Raw genomic sequence first — 19,731 nt, forward strand, 5'->3', positions numbered from 1 at the left:
CTGGAAACCACCCGAGGCCAGCGACAGGGAACTGGGCCGCACGCACCGGGCACGTCCTTGGGACACTCCGCATGGCTCTGCAGGGAATGACGATGGCCTCTAGGGACTGGCAGGGCGCAGTCCCCAGGATCTGGGAAAATTTTAAAAACCAAGATGCAGAATGGCATATATATAGCATTCTACCTTTCGCGATACTGTGTGTTGTGGGAGTATAAAAATATGTATTCATATTTCCCTAAAGAAACAGAGAGATAAAGGAGAATCTAATAAAAGAGGCTGCCTACAGGGGCAAGAAGAAACAGGGCAGACGGGGATGAGAAGGGGGAGACCGCTCGCTGCAGACCTTTTGCACCACTTATTCATCCATGTTAATATATAATCTATTTCTTAAAAAAGCACTTTAAATAAAAATATGGAAGACATATTTTTAAAATTATAGTTATGCCACATACAAAAATGTGGAATGACTAAGAATACTGATACGTGAGAGCAGTTAACGGTCATTTTCTTTTTTAAAAAGACATTTACACATAACACTGTCATCGGATGTCACGCCGGGCTCCGTGGGAACATGGCCCAGCCCTGCCGTCCACGCGGACCAGCCGGGCCTCGCTTCCACGGGCATCCCCTGAGGTCGCGCTGTGCCGGCTTCACCACGGAATACCTCGGGGCGGGGGGCGTCTCCGCGCGCCCAGCGCGTGCTGACTGTGGTGCCAGGAGCCCTGGGGTTCCTCCTGCCGCTCTCCTCCAGGCAGGGTCTGCCTGGTCCCATCTTGCCGCGGCCCGGGGAGGTTCTCCGGGGCCTCTGTCCTGCCCGGTCAAGGTCATGCCAGCTGCACACAGCACAGACCCACCTCCTGCAGCTCCATCCAGATAGCTGGAAGGGCGTCCAACAGGGCCCCTGCGATTCCCTTCAGGCAACATCAGCTCAGACGGGAGCCTTTGGGGAAGGCCCTGCAACAGTCATGAAACCAAGACACACGTCCGCGTCTTGCCCTGGGCAAGCAGAGGCCCTGTCACCTGTCTGCAGTGTGGACGCGTCACGAACGCCCCCTGACCTGCGGCAGAGCTGTGGCGACAGTGGGACCCACACGGCTCTCCTGTCGCTCAGAGGGGCCCCGTCACCCCTTCACGGCCATGTGTCACCACTCCTAGGTATCAAATAGGGAGAGGGAGAAGGTCATTTGTCATCCAAACCAGAACCCTCCTGCAGGCGGGGAAGGGATGTATTAATAATTATGCCTCAAGAAAAGGCACGGCTGTCACCGTCCTGAGCAGATCAGGACTATGGCTCTGCTCCCGGGGGTGCGCGTCGCGCCCCAAGTACAGGAGGGCGCAAGAGGCACCGCGCACCCGGCGTTCAGGCCGGGGTCCGGCAAGCGAGGCCCGCGATCGCTGGCCGCCATCACCCGGCAAAGTGCTGGCTTTGACGGGGACCGTAAACGGCAGACCTAAGTGTTTTTTGGTTTGTTACGTCACGGCGACAGCAACGCTAAGAGCCTTTTCCGAGAATTGAACGGGAAGTCCGAGAGTGCAGTGAAGAACAAGACAGATGCTGTGAATTAGCCGACAGGCTGTGGCTGAAAACTGGTGCGGGCGTAGCGTCCTCTGAGCTGCCCTGACTCGCTGGCCGCGCGCCTGCGGGGTGTGCTGAGCCGGCGGTGCGGGGGCAGAGGGCGGGGCTGCCGGGGAACCTCGCACACCGAGCGCACCCACCACACTGGCTTACAAAGCCCTGGTTGCGCCTCGGCTGGCCGGCCGGCACAGCCTCCGTGACTCAGGCCTTGACTTCCTTCGGAACCCCGTTTTTGGGTTTTTTTTTGGGGGGGGCGGGGGGTCTGCACCACGAAGCTTGTGGGATCTTAGTTCCCCGACCGGGGACTGAACCCGCGCCCTCGGCAGTGCAAGCGCGGGGCCCTAACCACTGGACAGCCAGGGAAGTCCCTGAACCCCATTTTCTCACCAGAAAGACCAACTTGCTTGGTTTACGAGGCTGATAATCAAACTGGAACTCGGCTCTAAATATGGACTTAAACACTAGTTTTATAGCTTAAAGAGCCATTTAAATGTCATTTCTCTCACTGAATTAAAAAAATAAAAGTCCTTCCCAAACTCCTTTTATGAAAACACACATAAGCGGCAGAAGGAGACTCTTCCAGGGGCCTCCTTCTGCCCTCTTGCAGAGCTTGTGTGAAGTGTACTCACCCAAACACTTTTTAGGAAAACGTGAGGCCTTTCGATTAGTGAAGTACATCACAGGATAGAGGTGAACACAGCCCCGCCACGGCAAGAGCACACCCCGGGAGTGGACGGGCCTGGGGCTTCCTCCCAGCTCGGGCGGTGGGCTCCTGGGGGCAGGGAGGGCATGAGGAGCGAGGCGCTCTGCCTCTGCCTCCCCTGGGAGCAGGCAGAAGACCCCGGAGCTGGGAGGGGGTCTGGGTCTGTGCGGAAACCGGTCCTTCAGGGCGGCCGCCTGAGCACAGGGTCCTGCGTGCGGCCTCATCCTGAACCCGATTCTTGTGGGAACTCAAGCAGACTGGTCGTCCTAAGCCTGCGACTGGTGACACCAAGCTGGTAAAGGTCCAGCCACCTCTCCTCTCGCTCGTGTGCCCCAGGGCTGCGCAAGTCAGCAGAAGACACATCCCGGTCAGTTCAGGGCAGCCTGGAAAAGAAGTCTGGGAATATTTCAGGGGCACTTGTCGACAGACTGAGAATTCCAGACCCCCCCCAATCCTAAACTGCACTTATATTGTCACTAGGTAACACCATCTGTCTTCACAGATCCCAGTTATCATTTTTTAAGTTGCTTATTAAGAAAAATAAGCATGAATATCAAAGTAGAAAGCCTGAATTTTAGTCTTGCTTTTTTTCCCAAAGGTTTATGTATTTCCTTTAAATATAAATATGTCAGCTCAACTTTTAATTTCTTTTTTTTTTTCTTCTGTGGCCGCACCACACGGCATGCGGGATCTTAGTTCCCCCCACCAGGGATTGAACCCGTGCCCCCTGCGGTGGAAGTGCAGAGTCTTAACCACTGGACTGCCAGGGAAGTCGCTTAAATTAAAATTTCTGAAGTATGACTCCAGTACTTCTTGAAAACTTACAAGCCAAAGCAGAGAAAAACATTTAATAATCCCATTTGTGTATTCTATCAAGATAATAAATAACAGGATTTAATTTGTTTGTGATAAGATACAGTAATAACTACATGCAGAGACTTCCTAAAACTTCCTGAATGGTCTTAAAATTTCTGGTAAATGCTTACCTGCCATATATAAGACTTCAATTTATACAGAAAAGGGGTGTCACAATGAGTGAAAATATAAATTTCCCTGAACTTTCTTCAAAGAAAAACAAACTGCACACATTTGAAAACTAAAAAAAATCCAAATGCTTATAAATGCTTTTTTCCAGGTGTGAACTGAACTGCACAACCCATACACTGATAGAAAAAAATATCTGATTATCTTTAATGATTTATGTATAAAAGAAAAATAAATTTTATGATACAATTTGAGAGACTACTTCATACAAAATTTTACTCACAATGTATGTAATTTTTTGCAACACAAAATCTCTAGTCTTATGTACAAATTCATTAAAGGCAGACACCTTCACTTGAAGCAAAACAGGGTCCCTTTAGGATGATGGCTGCCATCCAAGTCAGTGGAAAAGAGACTATGAGCATGTGAGGGCTGGGGACTGACACACCTGCCCGCCGGCAGTGCTGCATTAGTGGAGCCTTGCCAAACTGAATTTTACAGTAAACTACGGAAAGGAGAAGAAGACCAATGTTTCACAATGGCAGATCTTAATAATGTGACCTTGAACTTACTCAGCTTCGAAAGTCATAGAACTACCTTTGTAACAGATTTATTTTGGAAATTACACTAAGAAAAACTTAACCGTGCCATTTGTGCTAGTCTTTTAAAGAAACAAAACTTTCTCAGGCAAATTCTAACACTTAAAATGGCCCTCCTTGGGTTACATAATAAATACAGTATCTAGAAATAAAAGTATCAGGACCCAGACCTTAAGACCCGTAAGTATGTCTCCAAACAGTGAAATCCTTTATACACAAATTGAAGACTTTAGTAAGTATTTACAATATTATATGCAGTGAAAAACTAAATATAAACCATGTTAAAAAAAAAAGAAAACTTTTGCTTTAAAAAAACAATTTCCAAAAAAATGCTAACATTAAAAAAGTTTTGCAAATCCATGTATCCTTTTAAGTCTTCCTTTTGCAGTTTTCCCTAAGCTACCTGTCTCTCAGGTGCACAGGTGCTTACACCTGTGCGAAGGAAAAGGTATGATGCCGATGCCTTGGAGAGCAAGCCCCTCCTCTGGAGAGAACGAGGCAAGTGACACAAGTGTGCACGTGGCGAAAACCCAGGGGCAAAATGTTAAAGAAAGTGAGGAAAGGGCCTGTGACAATCTCATGTCCAGACGATGTCCATGAAGGCCATACTCAAACCTCCTTTTTAAATGTATGAACTTTAAGGGCTGGAAACATAAGCAAAAGATAAAAGGGACCAGTAAGAAAATTACATAACGTGTATGCAATTACAAAGAGGTTAAAAATTAAAGTTCACGCGTACCTTATAAAGATATGGGCCGAAATTAACCCTTTTCAAGTGGAAATGAGCTAAAAATATAATTCATTCATTTTCAGGCTTCATTGTATTTATGAAGCTCCTATCAAAATGTACAGCCATCTCACTCAGTGCTTGACTCACGAAAGTCCTGTCACTAGACTCAGAGTCTGAAATCACGGACGCCTGCATCCCTGGCTGCGCCAGCACCACTTACCTGCTGGCGGATCTGGCACAGAACTGAACAGCCTATGGCAGAAATACAAAGAACAGGCTTGTAAAGAAACTTTTCACACAGGCATTTGCAAGAGCTATTTATAACTAGCAAGTATTCTAGCGGAGGAAGGTAGGAACACATGGTCTTTCACACACTGAATATGCCTCAAGCTTGTAAAGCTCTGAAAATTAGTTGGATAACATTGTAAACTGTTCATTGTCTTCAAACGGAAACTTAAGGAGTAACGACGTGCAAACTGAGGACCAACTTTAGTCTCCGAAACGTTTGAGCTTTCACCTTCTGGAACTCAAATGGATACTATGTACCATTTTCTGAATTTTCTCTTCATTCTTCAGAATACTGGCCTTCACGGCGCAGATCCTGTCCTGCTGGTCTCTGACCAGCTGCTCCAGCTCCGCCAGCTCCACCTCCAAGGGCTCCAGGGCACAGTCTGTGATGCTGACGGAAAGCAAAGCCAGGGGCTCATAAATATCTTTCACATTTTACATTTGCTTCTTAATTAAAACAGTGGAAGACAACAAAAGGGGAATTAGTCATTGCATCCAAAGAAAAAGGGTAAAAACATAAACGTACTCTTTCAGAGTGAAAAATTAAAATACTTTCAAATTACAGTCACAAAGCTTTGGGGATTTCGATAAGATACATGAAAAATATGGTATCCAAACTGCAAAGTTTGCTGTCTGTTTTAATGTCTAAATCTCGTTTTTGAACACTGACTGCAGATCTTCTCTAACTGCTACAAAGAAATGCACGTTATGCTATGAACGAAAAAGAAAAAGAAACGTGTTTCCTTCGGGGGAGGAGGTAAGAAAGAGAGGGTCAAGGGGCCGCGGGCTCTCAGGAGCCCTCCCCCTGGGCTGCGGGCACACGTGGGCCCCGGACCCCGCCCCGGCTCTCCCACCTCCCCCTGGGCTGCGGGCACACGTGGGCCCTGGGCCCCGCCCCGGCTCTCCCCCCCGCACCCCCGGCCCCCACCTCTGCTCCTTCCGCAGGGCCTCAGCATGCTGCCGGTTCTCGCTGTGCCACAGCTGCAACTCGTTCTGCATGGCGGCGACATCCTCCTGGATGTAGTCCATGATCTTGCCCAGGGGAAGTGCACTCCTGCACAGGGTCTGGATTGACACACGGAGCTTCTCTATCTCCTTGGAGACTATGTCCTTCTCCTTCTTCCACGCCGACTCAAAGACGAGCAGTTTCTCCTACAGTCAGTGGGAAGAGAATGAAGAGAGAGCAACAGCCTCACTCCTAAGGCAGGACAGGGACTGCTAAAGGCGGAAGGGGCGTGGGCGTGGGGACGGTGCCGGTTCGGGACCCACCCGGCTATGGGACACTGCTTCACGCCTGTGACCGCGAGACTAGGCCAGCAGTGGCCCGGGGTGCCAGGCCCTGTGTGAGCATGTCAGCAGCGCCCCGTAAGGCCCTGTCCCTGGAAGGCTGCCCGAGGGGCACATTTCTGTAGGGTAAGATTTTCATTTCCCAACTGGCCAGAAACTTACTGCCGCTGTTGTTACAAAAGCTCAGGCAGGGCCACCGATGATCTTCCCAAACCGTCTGGCGGGAAGGGGACCTGGCCCTGCATCTCACTCCTTGATGCACCACCCTCCCAGCTCAAACGACTCTGCAACCCGGCCTGCCAGGCCAGAGGAGGGCAGCCGCCAGCCGAGGAGAGGAGGGCCGCGAGGTGGAGAGAGGGAGGTGCGGTGTGCGGACGGAGGGTGCGGCCATCGGCAGCGCGGGGGCAGCAGGTGAGGTCGAGGAGGGCTGGCCTGGGCCGGCCGGTGCGGAGGTGACGGGCATCGAGGGTGCAGGGTCGGCGGGGGAGGGGCTAATGCACAGCAGGTGAAGGAGGTGACCAGGGAGCTTCATGCAGTTTTGGCCAGGAGTTCTTGGGCTCTTGGACAAGAAATATTTAATTCCCTTCATATGAGGTTTTACCACAGACGTCTCTGAACTGCAAAAACTGATGTAAGAATCAACAAGCAGTTTGGGTCGGGAAACCTTTCCTGGGGAAATGAACAATGTTTAGCAAGTCCCCCCTGGGTGCCCCCACTCCACACAGGCTGACTAAAGGTCCCTGCTTTACCCACTGACACTGAGTCAGATGCATTAGGTTATAATTAATCAACGTCTTGTTTTATTTTTAAACTTCTTGTATTAAGTTAGATAACCGCTTGTGTCACTTCTAATTCCGGTTTCAGACCATAGGCCCCAGGAGGGCAGACACCCTGCATCTGGTCCATATAAGTGCTCCTTAAATATTTGCCAAATGAATAGATGAAGTGAATAAGTAATTTATGAGTCAAGATCCTAGCCTCACTACGTCCTGGCCTTTGGCAAACACACGGAAAGCCTTAACATAACGCCTGGCACATAGACAGTGTTAAGTACACAGGACTACAAATAAAAGGCCAAGCTCATAGAACTAATAAGTGAGCTCTGCAAGGTTGCGGGATACAAGATAAACATACAAAAATCAACTGTGTTTCTATTTACTGGCAGTGAACACACGGATACCAAAATTAAAAATACAATGCCATTTATAATTGCTCAAAAAACAGAAATACTAGGTGTAAATCTAACCAAATATGTACAGAACTTGTATACTGAAAACTACACAATGTGGATGAAATAAATCAAAGGAGATCTAAAAAGAGAGAGCCATACCCTGTTCATCAATTGCAAGATTCAACATAGTAGAGATGTCAATTCTCCCCAAGCCGACTATTATATAGGTTTAATACAATTCTTACCAAAATCCCAAATTCTCTGTAGACATGGACAGGATTATCCTAAAACTTATATAGAAAGGCAAAGGAACTAGCATAGCTAAAACATTTTGAAAAAGAAGAAATAAGAGGGAAGAATCAGGCTACCCAATTTCAGGACTTCCCAGATAGCTACAGTAATCAAGACAGGGTGGTACTGGCAGGATGGACACACAGATCAATGGAACAGAACAGAGAATCCAGAAGCAGATCCTCACAAATATGCCCAGCTGATTTTTGACGAAGGTGCACAAGCAATCCAGTGGAGGAAACACAGCCAGTCAACGTAAGGCACTGGAGCAACTGGACATCCACAGGGAAAAATGAACCTTGATCTAAGTCTCACATCTTGTACAAAAATTAACTCAAAATGGATCACAGACTTAAATGTAAAACAGAAAACTATAAAACTTCTAGAAAAAAAGCTAGAAGAAAACCCTTGGGATTTAGGGCCAGGCAAAGAGTTCTGACTTGACACCGAAAGCACGATCAATTAAAGGAAAAACTGATAAACTGGACTTCATCAGAATTAAAAACTGTCGCTGGGCAAGAAACCCTATTGAGAGCATGCAAGAAAGCCTAGAGAGTGAGAGGACATATGTTCAAACCACAGACCTGGTGAAGGACTAGTACCTAGAATGTAAAAACTCTCAAAAGTCAACAGCAAAAAAAGCAAACAATCAAATTAGAAAACGGACAAAAGAACAGACATTTCACCAAAGATGATATACAGAAGGCCAACGAGCACGTGAACAGATGTTCAAAATCATTACCTATGAAGGAAATGGAAATTAGAACCACCATGAGATAACACTCCACACCTATCAGAATGTTTAAAACAAAAAACAGCGACCACACCAAATGCTGGGAAGGGTGCAGAGAAACTGGATCCCTCACTCACGGCTGGTGGGAACGTAAAATGGTGCAGCTGCTCTGGAAAACCAGCTGGCAGTTTCTTTAAAAGCTAAACATGCAGCTGCCATACAACCCAGCAATTGTACTCCTGGGCACTGATCCCAGAGAAGAGAAGACACGTTCACACAAAAACCTGTATAGGTATGTTTACAGAAGCTGTATTCAAGGAGCCAAAAACTGGACACAACCCAGATGCCCTTCAAGGACTGAGTAGTTAAATAAACTATGCTACATCTGTATCATGGAATACTACTTGGCAATAAAAAAAGGAATGAACTGTTGATTCACACAACAACCTGGACGGACCTTGAGAGAGTTATGCTGAGTGAAAAAAGCCAGTCTCAAAACTTACATGCTGCGGGCTTCCCTAGTGGCGCATTGGTTAAGAATCTGCCTGCCAATGCAGGGGACACGGGTTCGAGCCCTGGTCTGGGAAGATCCAATATGCTGCAGAGCAACTAAGCCCACGCGTCATAATTACTGAGCCTGCGCTCTAGAGCCTGTGAGCCACAATTACTGAGCCCATGTGCCGCAACTACTGAAGCCCGCGCGCCTAGAGCCCATGCTCCGCAACAAGAGAAGCCACCGCAATGAGAAGCCTGCACACCGCAACGAAGAGTAGCCCCCGCTCGCCACAACTAGAGAAAGCCCATGCACAGCAACGAACACCCAATACAGCCAAAAATAAATACAAATTTTAAAATTAAAAAAAAAACTTACATGCTGCATGATTCCATTTATATAACATTCTTAAAATGATAAAACTATAAAAACGGAGAACAGATTAGTGGTTGCCAGGGGTTCAGGATGGGGTGGGGTGGAAGGTAGAGAATGGATTGTGGTTATACAAGGGCAACAAGAGGGATCCTTGTGATGATGGAGATGTTGTATCTTGGCTGTATCAAGGTCAGCATCCTGGGTGTCGTACTGCACTCAGTTTTGTAAGATGTTATCAGCGGGAAAAACTGAGTAAGGCGTCCCTGGGATCTCTCTATTATTTCTTACAACTGCATTTGAATCTACAGTTATCTCAAAATAAGTTTAATTAAAGAAAAAAGGTAGTAGCTATAAAAATGCTTTTAAATTAAAATGCTAAATGACTAAAATGAATCAATACAATGACAAACGACTTCCCAGGAAAAACTGTGTTGTCTTTATTATATTGACTACTTACTTAGTTGAGACATTTAAAATTCTATTTAAACCGACTCATAATGATTATTAAGTAATTCTTATGTATTTGGCATCATGTTGTCTCTAACACAAAACTGTTTAGGGCACAGAACTTAGGATGGAGACTAACAGGCACAACGTCTTGCCAAACTGGCAAGTCCCAACGTGGATGAAGACAATAAGGGGTCATCTGTCAAAATCCTTCATGTTTCTGTGGCACAGAACCAAGCAGGATTGGGAACAGTAATCTTGCTTTTTTTTTTTTTTTTTTTGCGGTACGCGGGCCTCTCACTGTTGTGGCCTCTCCCGTTGCGGAGCACAGGCTCCGGACGCGCAGGCTCAGCGGCCATGGCTCACAGGCCCAGCCGCTCCGCGGCACGTGGGATCTTCCCGGACCGGGGCACGAACCCACGTCCCCTGCATCGGCAGGCGGACTCTCAACCACTGCGCCACCAGGGAAGCCCGGGAACACTAATCGTAAGAGTCATAATTTTAAGAGCCTAAGAATTTTAAACAAGATACATTTGGGCTTGGATTATGATAGTCGGGAGAGGCTTTTATTATTGCTGCAAAATATCAAAATTCTGGCATTTTTCAAACTTTCACTTAAAGTGGCAGGTGGGGTGGATAAGTCAAGCAGTGATTATGTGCTTTAAAAGCACACTCCACTGACGACAGTCTCTGATTTACGCATAGCTTCTACTGCTATATCAGCAACTTTCCAGACAAATACAACCATTATAAACCCTTGTTTTATAGACTTTTAATATGTACGGTAGAATTGGAGAATCCACCACCATACTCACCATACAGGAATCAGTCACATGAAATATACTTAATTTTTGAAAACAGAAGAGCAAAAAGTAACAAAACTGTATCATGACCCAAAATAGCACCTAAAACCGCCTAGAACACAGGAGGGCCTGTGGGCGAGGCGCGAGCGGTCGGGAGCGTGTGCTTTTGCAGGGCCCGAGCCGATCCCAGCCCGCCTCACCGCCTCCCATCTTTACGGCCTTGGGAGCTTGACGTGACCTCTGTGTACCTCAGTTTCCTCACCATAAAACAGAAGTAATAATATTTACCCTGCAGGTCAGATTAAGTGGGGTAATATAAAATAAGCAGCTCAGTGCCTTGCACAGAGTAAGCCCTCAGTAAACGGTAACCATTATAAATTGATCCACCATGAAGAACGAAGCCGCAAGGCCTGCAGGGGGAGCAGGCGAGTCCCTGCTTCAGTGCGGGCGCCACCGCTCCAGGCAAGGCGACAGGCTGACAGGTACGCTGCTGTACTGTCAACACCAACCGACAAGCTGTGTGCCCAGCTGCAGGCGGACAAGTTCTTTCACCAAAAAATCATTTGCCTTCCTTCCTGACACATCCCCTTCCCCATCGCCACTTCATAAATAACCCAAACCATGAAATTAGCCCTTAAAAATCTTTACCGAAAGACTGCAGTGCTGAGCTCGGAGATCTGCAGCTCCTGCGTGTGGCTTGCCACGGGATCAGCTGCTACAGGTGACACAGAGGGGCGGCAGCTGTGTGTCGCGGGCACACACACCCGCCCGCCCTCCCGCCTGGCCGGCCCTCCGCCTGCCGCGGGCTGCATGCAGACTGTTTGCTCAGCTGGTAGCGTCTGGCCGGCCACTTCGCACGCGCGCTTCAGAAAAAGTGACTTTCCAAGAGTTTTCAGGTGAAGAGTTACTCCTGGGACTTAATATTATTTGCATTTACCACACACACACTTGTCCCCAGAACTGTGGGCATTTGTGTTTATAGTGCTTTTTAAATTTATAATGATTTATTATTATAAGTCATACACATAAAAACTGCTGACCTCCGAGATTTGTTTCTTTAAGTTTCAATTACAATGCTTCAGGGCAAAAAAGTACTATTGTTAAAATAATGCTTGAAAGCCCGACCCTTAGATTCTGCTAGAAGTCTCTCAGAAGCCGGATCTGGGGTACGACACTGCCCTCCACTCTGCCGCTGATCTGAGGGGTCACGGACACTCCCGAGCAGAGTTCTACCCTCCATGAAGCCAACCCAATAAACAAAGGCCTGATTAATTGAGGGGGGGTAATAAATCAAAGAGCGTGAGTATTTGCTTTAAGTAACATACTCTCCCATGACTTCAGGAAGCGATTTATATACAACCTGTCAAAAGTTCATTTTCTTTGTAAACCGAGGAATGCCTGCATCCAAGTTACATGAGAGAAGCAGAGACCCACGGAATAATGATTCCAAGCGTCCTGTTCATCCAGAAATATTCCGTCACCAAACTTCTCTGTAAACCACACACTCACTTCTAGTGTGGGTCAAACTGGTATCTTGAACACACAGTAGAACAGTCTGGAATCAAACACTTTAACCTTTACACACACACAGAAAAGCACCTAAGACAGAAATGAACGGTTTAACAAAATGATAAAGTGACACCTGCAGCCATCATCTGGGTGAGGAAAGCAAACCCTGCCAGGGTCCCCAAAGCCCAAGGTCACTGTCAGTCTGCCGTCCCTGGTGTTCGAGTCCCAGGTCTGCATGACGGGCTCTGCTGTTTGCTGACCCGTGTGCCTGTCCTATGTGCACGGGACAAATGGAATCACACATGCATCTGCATGTGTTGGGCTCTGTTGCTCAACGCTGTACTTGAGAATCAACCACGTAATTACGAGCACACGCGTTCTGTTCATCTGCATTGCTGAATGGTTATGTCATCATACGAATACACCATGATTTATCCAACCACCCCACTGCTGGTGGACACTTGGGTGATTCTTGGTCTGGGGCCATGACAAACAGGGCCACTCGGAACAGCCTTATACATTTGTCCTAATACACACAGGCACAGGATTCTCCACGGCATGCAACAAGAAGCGGCACTGCTGGGTCAACGGGTACGTATGTCACACAGTTTTCCAAAGTGCTTGTACCAATTTACATCAAATATTTTTCACAAGCCAGTATTTTACTTCTGTGCATATACAAGAACATCGACTCCGATGGCATTTCCACAATCTGACAGCTGCAGGTGAACACTGGCAGCAGAGAGAAAACCGCCAGTCCAAGTCAGGGACACGCTGTTAAAAAAGAAAACCTCCCAGCTGGTAAAATCTGCTCACTGCAGCCACTACGGATAAGAAATAAACACGAGCAGGAAGCTTTTAGAACGTATGTATGAGAAGCTATATAGTGTGAGGTTCACTGATGCCCTACCTGTGCGACTGTCCACATAATCCTGGGCAAGATAACTCTTGTGCCTCAGTTTCCTAACCTAGAAAATGGGGATGACACCTATCTCATAAATTACTGGGAGGATTAAATGAAGTGATGTATGCAACTCCTTAGGGATAGTAAGTGCTCTATCAATGTCAGCTATTGTTATAATTATATTGCCCACGACTGAGACTATCCGATGGGTAAGCTTCTACAGGAGAAGAAATGCATATAAGGAACCACCTAGAACCTGGTGCAGAGAGAAATCAAAAGATCATTAAATGTTAGCTACTTCTACAAACATTAATGTCCTTGGAAAGGAACGAGGAACCCTCTCGGAAGGCCGGTGTGTAAGATAAGAGTACAGAGGCTTGGCGTGGGGTCACTGCGGCTGAAGCCAAAGGTTACTGCACGGAACAGAGAAGACGTGCCTTCAGCCTGGCCTTTCAGACTGACATGAAAATGGAAAGAATTTAAAAAATCATCTTGTCACATGGAGGACTGACCATAATGACACTAACAAAGCAGGCAACAGGGAAATGTAGAACTCAGATCCCCAGCTACAGTGATCCCTTCTCTACTTAAAGTAATAAAAGTAAGTTAAGAATGTGACATTACTGGCCTAAACCTGGTCCTTTCAAACATTTTTATGGAAGGCTATTCTCATATATTTATGCTTTCAGAAAAACTTCAGAATATTCCCTGCCAAATTCCCAAACATCCATTGAATATTTACTGGAATTGCATTAAACTTACAAGTTAACTTGAGAGAAGTGACATCTCTATAATACTGAGTTTCCACCCAGAAACACAATGTCTCTCTCGACTTTTTCCAGACCTTTTTATTTCTTGGTGAAATTCTGTGGCTTCTCAATACAGTTACTATAAATTCTTATTAAATGCACACATGCCTTGGAAACTTACATTTTTGTTTCCAGTTCTGGATGGGGGACTTGATATACATTGTTTCCAACGGGTTATTGCTGACATATAGGAAAAGTACTGACTTCTGTGTATTTATTTTGTCACTGGCCACCTTATAAATTTTTTAAATAGTTTTAACTTTTAGGGGGTTGATTGACTCGGTAGACTGCTGTCATCTTCAAATGATGGTGACCCTGTCTCCTTTCCAGAATTCAACCTCATTTCTTTTTGTACCAGTTAGACCCTCCAGAATATCTCAGCCAGGTTTCACTTCACATCCTTGTTCCTGAATTCCACGGAAACACCTGCAGCCCCTCCCTGCTGTGTAGGTTGCTGACTGCTCGTTGCAGGTACTCTCCCTCCTGTGGCCAGAGGAACCCTCCTACCCCTCGTTCACTGCAAGCTTGTAGCAATAATGGATGTTGAATTTTATACGTGCCATTTATTCTTGAGAGACAACCCACTCACTAGTGATTTTACCTGAGACACAACACACTCACTAGTGATTTTATTTGGTTCAAGAATAATTTCTTGGTTAAATGTACTGTAAGTAAGCTAAGTTCAAAGGATGCTACAACGGCTGACTTGAATTTTTTTTAACTGAAACAACTGACTCTTTCCTGGATGTGGCAGCCCAAAAGAAACACTGACTATTAAAGAAAATGGACAAAAATATATTTATCCACTAGGGAATAGGGTTTCCATTCCTAGAGTGTATTCTATTTCACTATTAATCATATAATAAAATATATGCTTTAGAAAAAAATAAGATTAGGAATTCGTAACCATGAACCTTTATTTTTGTATTCCTTTATCTTTGTTTAATCTCTAAAATTCATTCTAGCTAGAGATTTTTAGGATTCTGCAATTTTTTTAAGCTACAGCAAGTAGATTCTGCCCAAATAACAGAACTGAAACCGAACTAGGGAACAACTATAAAACAGAACAAAATGTCAGAGGCAACCATGCTCAGGAGATGAAGAAAGGCAGTGGACGGCTCAGAGCTGGACAGGAGGACACTCGGGCAGCCAGCCCACTCTCGCTCCACTCTCCACGTGGGGACAATCTCCCAACCGCGGCACAGAGTAGGGGGCCACCAAGCTTTGGAGACTCCACCACAAGGCAACGGATGTGCTGACTCTGCAGGCAGGGAGCCCTTGGAGAGGTCCAGCACACCACCAGAGCAAAACAATCCAGTGTGGATGCACTGGAGAGGGAAAGAGAAACAGCCTGACTTCACCCATGGTGTCACTCCTCCCCGAGGTGGAACAGCTTAGGGCCAAGAGAGACCACCATGGCCTGTGATTTCCCCCGAGGGGGACAGTGAGAGCGCCAGAGTGGGCACTCCGCTTCCCCAGCTGTGCGGGAAGCTGCCAAGGAGGCTCCTTTCTCTCTCGCCCCATCCAGAGCCGTGGGCTGCATGCCTGGGGGCTCGGAGTGGCTGGGAGAGTGGCAGGTAGCTAAACTGATGCAGATCCTACTGCCCCCACTGCAGACTCCACCAACAAGTCTGCCTATACGAGCCGCTGGGGACGCCTCACCTACGGAGCCCCAGCTGGCCCATGGGTGCCCCCCAGCGCTCAGCGTGCCTCACCCACACGTACTCCCACCCTGCGGCCACTCCTGTGTGTGATCCCCACATGGTGAGAGCAAGCTCTGACGGACGGCTACTGAGCACGTGCAGAGAGCCAGCCTGAGTCTGTGGAGGGAGAGACCACAACCTTCAGCTTGAGCTCCACTCCTGGGAAAAGAAACAGAGGCTGTCATCACCCAGCCGGGAGCTATGGGGCAGAGAGATGGCACAGAAGCTGAGGAATTCTGCTGGAGGAGGGAGCAAGAAACGGCAAGAAACATGGAGCGAGCGTACGCATAGGAGATGAGAAAGCCTCACAATCCCTAGCAGGGCTGGTGGAAATATTTATCACCCAAAGTCAGTTAGTAAAGATTGGAGGAGATGGCTGCTACTTCAAACGTGAAGACAGCAACATAAGACTCAAGCAACAAGGGGCTTCCTGGTGGCGCAGTGGTTGAGAATCTACCTGCCAATGCAGGGGACGTGGGTTCGAGCTCTGGTCTGGAAAGATCCCACATGCTGCAGAGCAGCTAAGCCCATGCGCCACAACTACTGAGCCTGCGATCTAGAGCCCGCAAGCCACAACTACTGAGCCCACATGCCACAACTACTGAAGCCCACACGCCTAGAGCCCGTGCTCCACAACAAGAGAAGCCACCGCAATGAGAAGCCAGCACACCACAACAAAGAGTAGCCCCTGCTCACTGCAACTAGAGAAAGCCTGCGTGCAGCAACAAAGACCCAACACAGCCAAAAATAAGTAAATAAGATAAATAAATTTAAAAAAAAAGACTCAAGGAACATGAAAAATCAAGAAAACATGACACCACCAATACTCTTCCAGTAACCAATACCAAAGACATGGAGAGCTCCAATTTACCTGATAAAGAACCCAAAATAGCTATTTTAAGGAAGTTCGATGAGCTGCAAGGAAACACAGACAGTTCAACAAATCAGGAAAATAACATAGGAAAAAAATGATAAGTTTAACAAAGAGATAGAAACAGAAGTTCTGGAGCTGAATAACACAACCAATGAAATGAAAAATGTGACGAGAGCATCAACAACAGAACGGTTCAAGCGGAAGAAGAATCTGTGACATAGAAGACAAGACCTTCAAAATTACCCTGTCTGGGGGGAAAAGCATGAATGAAAAAGAGTGAAGAAAGCCTACGTGATCAATGGGCACCATCAAGAGAAGCAATCTACAAACTACTGGAGTCCCAGAAGAAAAGAGGGAGAAAGGGGCAGAAAGCTTATTTAAATATTTCTGAGAACTTCCCAAATCTGGAAGAAGATTTGGACATCCAAGTTCATGAAGCTCACAGTTCATCAAACAAACTTCACCTAAGGAGATCCTCTCCAAGACACACAATAATGAAACTGTCAAAAATCAAAGACAAGAAGAGACTCTTAAAGCAGCAAGAGACAAGCAGCTTGCAACTTCCAGCTATCCCCATAAAGCAATCTGCAGATCTGTCAGCAGAAACCTTACAGGCCAGGAAAGAGGGGGACAAAATATTCAAAGAGATGAAGGAAAAAATTGCCAACCAAGAATACTCTATCCAGCAAAGCTGTCCTTCAGAAATGAAGGAGAGATAAGACTTTCTCAGATAAACAAAAGCTGAGGGAGTTCATCACCACTAGATCTGCCTTATAAGAAATGCTGAAAGGAGTTCTTCAGGCTGAAACTAAAGGACACTAATTAGTAACATGAAAACATGAAAATATACAACACACTGGTGAAGATAAGTATACTGTCAAATTCAAAATACTCTAATACTGGCCTCTTGCCTTCGAAGATGGCCCACACTCTGCCTACGGAGTGTATACCTCCCTGAATAAACCTGCTTTCGCTTTAAAAATAAATAAATAGGTGCATGTATAAATGCAATTATTTTTCTTGAAATGTAGTATTAACCAAATTTAAAACATTTCATCTGAAACAAAATGCTGATCTTGAAGGAAGCAATCTCAAGATGGGACCTCATAGTTCTTATGTCATGACATACAGTTACTCTTAGATTTATGGCTGTTAAATAAGAAGCCATAAAGTCTCAAAAATAGCATATTTGTTAACTGTAGACAATCCCGTGTAAATCGTGCCTTCTAAAGTGTCACAGACAGGGCTTCCCTGGTGGCGCAGTGGTTGAGAGTCCACCTGCCGATGCGGGGGACAGAGGTTCGTGCCCCGGTCCGGGAAGATCCCACATGCCACGGAGCGGCTGGGCCCATGAGCCATGGCCACTGAGCCTGTGCGTCCGGAGCCTGTGCTCTGCAACGGGAGAGGCCACAACAGTGAGAGGCCCACATACCGCAAAAAAAAAAATAATAATAATAATAAAGTGTCACAGACAGAGAAGAAATGTCACAAAGCCTTATCCATGTCTAGCGTTTCTGCTGAAGCCAAACAAAACAACAACAACAACACTCTAGTACTGTAATGTGATGGAGGTATTAACCACTTTAGTATAAAGGTTCGAGGAAAAAAGTATTAAAAATAACTAAGGCTACAATAATTTGTTAATAAATACACAATATAAAAAGAGGTAGATCACAATATCAAAAACATAAGGGGGAGTAAAAGGGTAGAGTTTTTGTATGCAATTGAAGTTAAGCTGTTATCAATGTAAAATAGACTGTTATATCTGTAAGATGTTTTATGTAAGCCTCAGAAAAAAACAAAGCAAAAAAAAAATGAAATAAAAGCAGAGCAAAAACCTACAGTAGATACACAAGAGATAAAGAGAAGAGAATGAAGGCACACCACTATGGAAAATCATGAATTCACAAAGGCAGGCAGAGAGAGAAGAAGAAAGGAACATGGGAATCAGAAAACAGCCAGAAAACAACAGGATGGCATTAGTAAGTCCTTACTTATGGTAATTACTCTACATGTAAATGGATTAAATTCTCCAAGCAAAAAGCACAGAGTGGACTCAGCAATTCCACTTCTGGGAACATATCTGAAGAAAATGAAAGCACCATGTCAAAGAGCCATCTGCAGCCCCACGTTTATTGTAGCTCTATTCACAATAGCAAGGACGTGGAAACAACCTAAGTGTCCATCAACAGATGAATGGATAAAGAAGTTGTGGGATGGATGGATAGATAGTTATACACAGTGGAATATTATTCACCCACACAAAGGGAAGAAATCCTACCATTTGCAACAACACAGGTAGACCCTGGGGCATTATGCTAACGGAAATACATCAGGCGGAGAAAGACAAATACAGTATGATGGGGGTAAGGGGAGAAGGAACTGGAGGAAGGTGGTCAAAAGGTATGAACTTCCAGTTATAAGACAAATAAGTACTGGGAATGTGATGTACAACACGATGGTTATAGCTAACACTGCTGTACAGTATATATGAAAGTTGCTAGGAGAATAGATCCTAAGAGTTCTCATCACAATGAAAAAATTTCTTTTTTTTTTTAATCTATAAGAGATGATGGATGTTAGCTAACTTGTTATGGCAATCATTTCACGATATATTTAAGTCAAATCATTACGCTGTACACCTTAAAAGTACACAGTGCTATATGTCGATTATATTTCAATAAAACTGGGAGAAAGAAGGCATAGAGTGGCTGGAAGGATAAAAAAAACAAAACAAGACTCAAGTACCTGTTGCCTGCAAGAGACTCACTTCATCTTTAAAGATACACATAGGCTAAAAGTGAAGGGATAGAAAAAGATATTTCACAAAATTAGAAACCAAAAGAGAGCAGGGGTATCTATACTTGTATCAGACAAAATAGAGTTCAAGCCAAAAACTCTAAGGAGAGACAAAAAAGGTCATTATATATACTGATAAAGGGGTCAATTCATCAAGAGTTTAAAACAACCATAAATATATATGCATTATAAATATATATGCACCCAACATCAGCACACCTAGGTATACTAAGCAAATACTAATAGGAGAGAGGAAGATAAACTCTTGGGCTCAAGCTGCCCCATCTGACCTAGAAGTTCCATGGAAACAGAATTCTGAAAAAGTATCAAGCCTCCTACTGAGTCCCGTCATCAAGGCAAGAAAACCAGTGGCCATTCTGTAAAGAGGGCGGATGGCTCTGGGAGTACCCTCAGACGACCAGACCGGAGGCGCCAGGCTCAACAGATGGAGAAAACTGGTATCAAGCACTCAGAGGAACTTAAATCTAAGACATTCCCAGGAAGGACCCTTGCTTTCCATCCAAGGCATCTCCATGGCATCTCCATGGCTACAGCATTCACATTTAAGCATCAACTAATACATCTTCAGGGACATCAAAGTTATTAATATCCTTTTATGTCATTTTTATTACGTCTCACATTCCTCTCATCTT

The 19,731-nt window shown here is 45.7% G+C and overlaps 1 protein-coding gene across 4 annotated transcripts in view; it reads right to left on the reverse strand.

The window, feature by feature from the left end:
- Positions 1-3,100: 3,100 nt before the first annotated feature.
- Positions 3,101-19,731, reverse strand: part of IFT54 (intraflagellar transport 54) — a 66,739-nt gene continuing 50,108 nt past the window's right edge. For all 4 annotated transcript variants that reach the window (XM_022568120.3, XM_089916118.1, XM_022568122.3 and 1 more), the window contains 2 exons: positions 5,809-6,032; positions 3,101-5,271 (listed from right to left, as the gene is read on the reverse strand). In XM_022568120.3, coding sequence (XP_022423828.2) covers positions 5,106-5,271; positions 5,809-6,032 — 390 coding nt within the window. In that variant the 3' untranslated portion in view covers positions 3,101-5,105. The remainder of the gene's footprint in view (positions 5,272-5,808; positions 6,033-19,731) is intronic.

The sequence above is a fragment of the Delphinapterus leucas genome, chromosome 8 (genome assembly GCF_059928025.1).
Source record: "Delphinapterus leucas isolate spDelLeu-1000000601 "Yukka" chromosome 8, BTC_Dleu_Yukka2, whole genome shotgun sequence".
Taxonomy (NCBI): domain Eukaryota; kingdom Metazoa; phylum Chordata; class Mammalia; order Artiodactyla; family Monodontidae; genus Delphinapterus; species Delphinapterus leucas.